Source organism: Vitis riparia, chromosome 19 (assembly GCF_004353265.1).
Source record: "Vitis riparia cultivar Riparia Gloire de Montpellier isolate 1030 chromosome 19, EGFV_Vit.rip_1.0, whole genome shotgun sequence".
Taxonomy (NCBI): Eukaryota; Viridiplantae; Streptophyta; class Magnoliopsida; order Vitales; family Vitaceae; genus Vitis; species Vitis riparia.
In genome coordinates, this window is record NC_048449.1 from 16,889,476 (window position 1) to 16,898,914 (window position 9,439).

Here is a 9,439-nt window from a genome sequence, read left to right on the forward strand (position 1 = left end):
TAACATTTTTTGATGTTCTTTCACTTCTTTGTACAGAGAAAGCTGGACGATATTGTGAATAAAAATCTCAAACCTTTCGCTATCTGCTGTCTGAAAAATATTGCGTCAAGGATGAGGAACACCACCTCCTTGGTGAGATTAATTCTACAAATTCTGTCAAGTTACTCCGAAATTAAACAAATCATTTTTCACAAACTTCTTGTTGTGATCTGATTGAGTGCAGATGAAACCCAAAGTCGGAACTTGCATAAGACAGAAATGGCCAGTTCAAGATAATTTAAGCGGTAATTAGTCTCTTTATTCATCTATGGCTTTTCTTCTGACTCTTTCCCCCCCGTTTTCTATGAACTTGCAGAGAAAATGAAGGGGAAAAAAAGAGTGGGGTTTTATTTAGATTTTAAGCAATGAAGAGTTTGATTACAGTGGCAGATATGAAGTTAATTATGTTCAAGCCAGCACTACTTCTTGGTGCCCAAACCAATATTTCACAGCTGCTGCAACTTCCTCAATTCATTGGAGGAATTTCTCCTCCTTGATCTTTTCACCAGGTAATCAATAAAGAAATAACCTTTCTTTGTTGAAAAATGAAGGAAATTAACATGGATATATTTAAAAATTGTTTTTATTTTCAGCAATAAGATGAATCACTATGCTAAACAACTTGCAAATCATCAATGTATATATCCTTTCATTCATTATCAGTTTCTTTTCTTTTCTTTTTGTTTTTTTTTTTTTCAATTTCAAAGAAAAAAAAAATCTGGTAACAGAAATGTTTTCTATTGGTTTCGTTTCCAGACACTGAAGCTACGAAAGTAGTTGTGTCAAATACCTCCCTTGACTTCTTTTGCTTTCTGGGTTGCAAACCAAGAAAATATACTCTTCTGCTTTGTTTTATTTTCTTTTCTTTTCTCAGCAACCAAATGGACATCAATGCCTGATGAGCTCCGATGCACCAAGGCCAGGCGTATCACCTGGTAGTCCTGGTCGCACACCGCCAACTAGTCCTCCTGGCAGCGCACCATCACCTGGTCATCCTGGAAGCGCACCACCACCAACTGATCCTCCTGGCAGCTGCGCAGCACCACCTAGTTCCCTTGGAAGCGCACCACCACTCGGTAGTCCTGATGCGCCACCACCAAGTGGTCCTCCTGGCAGTGAGCCATCACCAAGTCCTCCTGGAAGTGCACCACCAACTGATCCTCCTGGCAGCGCAGTACCACCACCACCTGGCAGTACCGGTGCGCCACCACCAACCGGTCCTCCTGGCAGTGAGCCATCACCAAGTCCTCCTGGAAGTGCACCACCAACTGATCCTCCTGGCAGCGCAGCACCACCACCTGGCAGTCCCGGTGCGCCACCACCAACCGGTCCTCCTGGCAGTGAACCACCACCTAGTTCCCCTGGCAGCGCACCACCACCTGGTCTTCCTCCTAGCCCACCTCGTACTCCTGGTGCACCATCATCTGGCCCTCTGCCTAGATCACCTCCTCGTCGTAGTGCAGCAACACCTGCTAGTTTACTACTTAGACCACATGGTCGTCCACTTCGTTTTCCACTTAGACGAGGTCGTCCTGGTCCCTCACCACTTGGTCTTCCGCCTAGACAATCCGATACTCCTGATGCACCACCACCATGTTCTCCACCAAAATCAACTGCACCAAACAGGGGGGAAGCATCAAGCTCAGGGACAAAGGGAGGGAGAACCAGTGAATCAGAAAATAGAAAAAATCCCACTAAAGGAATCCTGCGGGTGCTTCTTTGTCAGCGCCGCCGACAACTTCAGTTATTCATCCTCGTATATATTGGTACGTCTAAACCTGTACCTACACCATACTCTTTCAATTGATAAACCTACAAAAAATTGGTCAAATCTGGAGTCAGACAGAAACAAGTTACAGGTACAAAAATTTTCATGAATAGCATTCCGGCTCTTTTTAAGTTGTTATTCCCACGAGGTAATTAAAAAAGAATTCAGAAATTGTCATAAGCCAAAGAAAAACATGACTGTATATTTCCAGAGCACCGCATTTGGAGAAACTCACAAGTACTGCAAAGCAAAGGGGAAAAAGTTTTATCACACCACCCGGCCAGTGCTGTCTTCAGTCATTCTACAAGCAACAACCATCAGCAAGTACCACTGAGATTCCAGAAATTCACAGCATCTTGAAAATGTCGAATATTTCATGTCATTCAACTGTTGAGTCTTCTCAAAGAAATGTAAATAATATCCTTGGGGGCTTAATAGAAGACCCAACCTTGTCAAGGAAATCCGAATAGATAGAAGCTACATGCAGCTGCATTATCATGTAGTGGTAATCATCAAAAGAATGTAAATGTATAAAACAAAACAATAACAGAAGGGTATATAAGAAACTAACTTCCTCCATCAGGCAATCCAGCATCGGCAGTAGGAGTACTACTTGTTGTAGCATCCATATCTGATGAACTAGCAGCAGCGGGATTGCTAAATATCCAATCAGTTGCTTTCTCAATATCGCCACCCTGCCAATCCCAAGAAGTAAGAGAAATCCCATGACCATATCTGTATATGTTTTGCACTGTCTAGGCCTTTGCCTAGTTTGTACTTTGGGCTCAAGTCCATGGACCTGTCTCTCAAGTAGGGATGGCAACGGGCGGGTTCAAGACGGGTCACCCCCCCTAACCCCGTCCCATTTATTCAAAACAAATCCCATCCCCATCCCATTTAAAAAATTAAACGGGGCAGGGCCGGTATGATAAATTCCCATATTCGCCTTACTCCGCCCGTTTAACTTTTTTTTAATTTAATTTTTTTTAAAAAAAAATACTTTAAAATTTTTAATTACATTAAAATAAATATATTTTATAAATAATTAAATTATTATATTTTTATAACTTATTTTATTATTTTTCTATATATTAAAAATAGTAAAATAAAAATTAAATTAAATTAATTTTATATATAATCGGGGCGGGGCCCGTCTCGGGTTTTCATAAAAATTTCTAAACCCATCCCAAACCCGTTTATTGAAATTGAACAAGTTTTCTAAGCCAAGGAACAAGTTTTCCAAACTTTTATTTTTTTTCACTATTTTTATTTTTCTTATTTTGAATTTTGATTCAAATTTCTTTTCTTTTTCTTTTTTTTAAGCTTTGCTTTTACTACTTTATTTATTTATTTAGTTTGATTTGTTTTTTTATTGCAACTAGAAATCCTAATACCAAAAGGATTTGAAATAAAAAATTTAATTTGACCCAAAAAAATTTTAAGCCAATGAGCAAATTTTTGAAAAAAAAATTAATAATTAGAAATCCTAATGCCAAAAGGATTTGATGTGTGAAATTTTATTGAAACCAATAAATTTAATTAGACATAAATCTTAAATTTCTCAAGTCTCTAAAAGCAATCAATTTGATTGGTGTTATTTATTTTTTATTTTTTTATTTGCACCTTATATATTTTAAGATATTTTCTAATTTTTTTACTCGTCCAAGTTAAAATTTTTGTATATTTGGCAATATGAATAAAAAAATTAGATGTTATTCAAAATATACTATGAGAAAGCTTAGTTGAAAACTTCTTCTGTTGTTGTGAGGTATTTGTTTCTTCCTTTCTCCTTTTTTTTTTTTTTTGTAACATATACCTTCTTCATTAATGGTGTTTTTTTTTTTTTTTCATAGTCATTCTTATGCAAGGAAATTATATTCCTTCTTGTTCAAGATCGTTAAAGGGGAAGTGAAAATATAAATTTTTTATTTCTTTAATTTTGTTCTTTTTTCATTAGTGAAATTTAAGGATTTATTTCTTCTTTTTGTGATTATGGAAGAAGAATTACAGAAAAGCAAGTGAGCATGAAATTGATTCCTTTTGATTTCATAGTGATATTATCAAATAAAGGGAGACCGAACAACTAAGATATCTTCTCATAAATTTTTCTAAGAAATAAATACTTTCTAATGTACAAAAAATTTGAAATTCAAGGGCCAAGGTTGCTCTCTCTTCTCTTATCCTAATTAGGAAAAAAAATGGTTTAATAATTAAGGTAAACTCTATCTAATGATCATTTGAAAAATGTAAATTTGTGTTTTAGCATGATTAATTCAAATACTATTTTCCTAATTGGATTAATTCAAAATTACTCTTAAGCTTCAAATACCATTTCAATAAAAACATTATAGAAAATTTAAAACTTAGATGAACAATATCTACAATATCAAAAACTATTATCATAATATATATATAGAGTAAAAATTCTTTTAAATTACAAGAGATGGTACAAAGTATCAAAATTAAAAATTTGCAATGAAGAATTTGTTTTCGGAATTACAACAATATAAAAAGTGCAATTTTTATTCAAAAAAAATAATGAAAGGTTGTTATTATTATTGAGAGGTTATTATTGCGAAGAAATTTTTATACCTGAACAAGATAATTCTCTAGATTTGCCTTTAACTTTCCAACAATACAAATGGGAGTAGACTATGAACTCAAAAGCAACATGACCAAGAACACACCACCTAGTGGTTTGGGTGCACCACCACCTAGTCATCCTGGTGCATAGTCATATGTCTAGACCTCCACCTAGACCATAAACTAGGGAAAGTCTATGCCACCACCATATCATCCATTGATGAATCCTAGACCACTTTCTTTCTTATTTTCCATATAACTTTAAGTTATATTTGGCTCCCGAAAATTAAGAAATAAGAAAAAAATATTTTTTAAGGTTTGATTTTACTATAAAAAAAGTAAAAAAATATATAATTAAAATTAGTAAAAAAATTATATAATTTTAAATTATTTAGTGTTTATGTAGAAGACTTAAAAAAGTGAAATAAGTTTGATGTAGAATATAAAAATATATTTTCCCTCAAGCTTTATGTGAACCGGATAAGCCTAAACGAAATGAGGAATTGTTTTCCTACACAGAAAAGGAGGATAATATGGTGGTGGCTTTCCCCAGTGTATGGTGTTGCTGCAGGTTTAGACATACCAATAATAGGATAAGGAGGATGAATAGATGGAGGTGCTGGTGGAAGACCTGGTACAGTGGCGTTGCTCCAGGACTTGTACTACCGGATTGGCTATGTTTGGCTATGTTGTTTTTGAGCTCATGGCCACCTCCCCTTCGTACTTTGCCGCTAGCTCCTTCATGCATTGAAGTCGACCCTCCTGCGATGTCCATTTGGTTGCTGAGAAACGAAAAATAAATAAAAGAAAATTACAGGGTATATTTTCTTGGTTTGCAATCAAGCTGTCAACGAACATTGCAACACGGTTTCAGATGAATATATGGCCATTGAAAACCGGGTGAATCGCAAATTTCCAACTTGATGATCTTCACGTCCATTAACCTATAAGAAGAACAATCTTTACTCTTCTTGTTTTTTCTTTTCTTTTTTAATAATCTTTTTAATTCTGATCACATGCATTTACGTTTCAAACCATCTAGCTTTCCCTGTACAAAGAAGTGGAAGAACATCAAAAATCAAACAAGAACATTACTGAGAACAGCAATTTTCTCACTCCTCTATTTGGTTCCATACAAAACCAAGAAAAAACAGAACCAGACAAGTTATCTTATTCTTGAAGAACCCCAAAATTTGAGACCATGCAGTGTTCAAAGATTTTGGTTCCTTCCATTTCCCTACACTTTCTCCCCAACCAAACAAGATCCTTTAGCCTTGTAACATACTGGGTGGAGTGTCAACCGTCCACATGAAGCTATCATAGTTATTCATGGCAAGATACCGCACAAATGGGCTGTTTTTCTCGTAATTTGAGGGTTGGATGAATAAAGCAGTATGCAAAGAAACCAAGAAACCAAAAGATGCATGTCAGAATCTTTGTGATTATTAAGAACGAAAAGAAAAAACCTTTATGATTGCATGGACGTGAAGGGAATCAAGCTGGAAATTCCGATTCTCCCAGTGGTTTTCAATCGCCATGCATTCATCTGGCACCAGGTTGAAGCACTCGTCGAGAGCTTGATCTTTTTGTGGCAGTGACTGGTGCAAGTCCAGTTGGGTATGCGGAAGCATTCGTGGTCAACATGTATTTCCAATAGGAGGACGACCTAAACCTTGAGGTCCTGCTCTATCGCTGAATATATGCAATAAAGAAGAAAATTAGTTATAGTTAGTTGAAGATAAGATAGGATAAAGAAGAATATTAGTTTATAGTTAGTTGAAGATAAGATAGGATAGATATATATCTACATATCCTATTAATATAATATTTTAAAGTAGCATAGATAATGAGATATTTTATGTTATATTATACTTATATGTAATTTATAAAATAAACAAAAAATAATATGAAATATATATTATTTTAAATGTTTAAAATAAAATTTTCTATCACATTACGATATTTTCTATTTTTAAAAACTACAAATTTTGTTATATTTAATAATATTCATGATTAAAATATTTAAATTTTATAAATAAATTTTTTATATTATGCTATTCAATATGTAAAAATAATTTATATATCATATATTAATATCATTTTATAAATATTTTTTTTAGGATTTTTGTTTTAACCATAAATTAAATTTATAATAAAAAAATTATTTTACAAAAAGAGTATATAAAAAAATAAATTTATACTACAAGGATATGCATATACTATATCTTAGTATAAGATTAAAATATCCCATGTAGAACAGTAGAATGAATAAAAAAAATGAGTGGAAAATTATAAATATTTTATAATATTTAAATACAAGGTTTTACCAAATTCTAGAACGTCAATCATCTATCGAACCGTTTGTCTAGTACCTTTTGAACTTTAGTTTTACATGATCATTGTCATATTCATCCACATTTGGAAGAGAATGACTTAAATATTAAGATAAACCATATGTGATGATCATTTAATAATGTTTTTAAAATTTTATCAAATGTGAAATTTTCACAAAAAATATTGAAACATCCTATCTTGAGGTATGGGTTAAATATATATAAAGTATCAAATAGTTATCTTCCTATATAAAATAGGAAAAAAAAACCATATTAATGGTGCATTTGATAGTAATATTAGAAAACATTTATAACCTTTCAAAATGCTCATTATTAGTTGTTGAATTTAGAGATTGAATCTTCACTCTTCAGTCAAAAAAAAAAAAAAAAAAAAAACCCATTTTTACTTTTTTCACATACTTAATCTTGTTGTGGTCTGATCGAGCAGATGGAAAAAATGGGTTTGTTTTTATTGAAGATTTGATTATTTGATATTCTTACTTGTTTCAATTATATTGTGGTTAGATCATTAGTTGATAATGATTGGTGAAAGAGATGACTCCCTTCAATCCATTTGTGTGTTTGTTTGTTTTTTTCATGCTTTTAGTAGGAGTAGAAGTTAGTGGTTTTTAGTTGAGAAAAATTTTATAGTATCAAATGTGATACCAAAATTTTGTATCATGGTAACATGATTAAGCTTTTAATTTGAGAAATTTAGAAGATTTGTATTGTGGTAACATTCTTCTTATAATAATTTATATTTATATTAATCTCCATATAGTAATTTATTGGTTTATGAATTTTTTTTCTTTTAAAACTATTTTTCATTGTAAATATATAAGTTTTTTTCCTTATTCCTTATTACTTATTATACCAAAAAAGTAAAAATGGGTTTTTTTTTTTTTTTGACTGAAGAGTGAAGATTCAATCTCTAAATTCAACAACTAATAATGAGCATTTTGTATTGAATCTTTAATCCATGCTAACCCTAATATTTTTGGATTGTTATTTTTCTCTAGGAATACAGAGTTGGGCTTGTACACATTAAGATGATTTGAGTAATTAATTACTCAATTGAGGCTTATGATCAATTAAATTGATTTAAAGGATGAATTCCATTAATTTTAATAAAGCAATATATTATCATACAATTAAATTAAAAATATAAGTGGTACTCCTCCATTAGTATTTTCCTTTATTTTATATAGGAAATGAAATTAGATGAAGTTAAAAAGAAAAAAACACACCAAAAAAAAAACCGAAAAAACCTTTCTAAGATCCATGGAACGCTCATCCCTCATTCTTGAAGCAATTTTCAGACAGCAGATAGCAAAAGATATGATATTTTCTTACTACTTTCATCTTTCTCTTGACAAAAAAGTGAAAAATAAAAAATAAAAAATCAAACAAGACCATTTATCATAATAAAAATTTTCACCCTTCTCATTTGGTTACTAAGAAAACAAAGAGAGAGGAGTTATCTTTATCTTTTCTTGAACCCCAAATTTGACTACATTTTCCTAAATTTTATCACCAACTAATAAAAACCTTTGGGCCTGTAACATACTAATCCAAGGTTTTAACCATCGATATAAAGCTATATCATCATTATTCATGGTAGGCCACGGTGCAAATAAATCTATTTTCTCACAACTTGGGAGCTAAATGAGCAGAGGGAGAAGAAGAGTGGAATGTCAACTAACAAATCCTAGTCAACCACTATTTTGTGGAAACACTCCCTATAGTTTTGGATCTGATTCTATACTTGTATCATTAATAATGGGAATGTGGTTATTTTAGCTTTTCTATAATGCAAACCTGCAGAAAAATGTACTCCAAGTATTCTAGGTCATCTTTAATGTCGTTAGAAGTTAATTAGGATAAAGTACATATTGGGCTAAGTTTGTCCAACCCATGAAAGTTTCCTAAGCCCAATTATTAAGTTATTTTATATTTGGACATTCTCTAAGCCGAAATATAAATAGCATTAGAGCTTTGATATGTTGGTGAAAAAGTGATTAAGAAAAAGGGAAGAAAATTATGGTTGTTTTCTGAGCACTATTCTTAAGCTTAAGAGTGAAGTTACAAGTTATTTCATCAACCTTTTAAAGAAGTCCATATGGTATAATTTCTTTATAATCACTTTATGTTCCTTGTTTTATGGGGTGATGGATTCTAACTTTAAGCATTGATATATATTTATATAAGTTTCAAGATAAAGAAATTAGTGAAGACTTAATTATTTATATCCCATTTAATTGAAGTGGAAAAAATTTTCTTTGTGGCTTTTTACTTCCGCTTAAGGGGTTTTTTACGTTATATTTGATGTCCTTTTTTGGTTGAATGTTATTAGATTATCATTGTTTGTTCTTACTGAAATTTTATTATTGTTTAAAGGTTGTTATTATTATTGAGAGGTTATTATTGTGAAGAAATCTTTTTACCTATACAAGCCAATTCTCTAAATTTGCCTTTAACTTCCCAACAATACAAATGGGAGCAGGCTATGAACTCAGAAGCAACATGACCAAGAGCACACCACCTAGTGGTTTAGGTGCACCACCACCTAGTCATATGTCTAGACCTCCACCTAGACCATAAACTAAGGGAAAGTCTATGCCACCACCATATCATTCACCCGGACAAATCCTAGACCACTTTCTTTCTTATTTTTCATATAACTTTAAGTTATATTTGGCTCCCAAAAATTAAGAAA

At 32.3% G+C, this 9,439-nt stretch overlaps 1 protein-coding gene and 1 long non-coding RNA gene across 2 annotated transcripts; one reads left to right on the forward strand and one right to left on the reverse strand.

The window, feature by feature from the left end:
• Window positions 1-222: 222 nt before the first annotated feature.
• On the forward strand, window positions 223-2,141 carry LOC117908263 (basic proline-rich protein-like). The gene is made up of 5 exons (XM_034821882.1): window positions 223-284; window positions 424-548; window positions 914-1,169; window positions 1,284-1,795; window positions 2,019-2,141. Exons 3-5 carry the CDS (start codon window positions 938-940, stop codon window positions 2,139-2,141), a joined length of 867 nt encoding a protein of 288 aa, XP_034677773.1. The 5' UTR covers window positions 223-284; window positions 424-548; window positions 914-937.
• A 3,340-nt stretch (window positions 2,142-5,481) lies between these two features.
• On the reverse strand, window positions 5,482-6,068 carry LOC117909440. Its single transcript, XR_004650364.1, has 2 exons — window positions 5,857-6,068; window positions 5,482-5,743 (listed from the first exon to the last, which is right to left on the reverse strand). It is a non-coding gene; the product is annotated as an uncharacterized LOC117909440 (long non-coding RNA).
• Window positions 6,069-9,439: the final 3,371 nt, after the last annotated feature.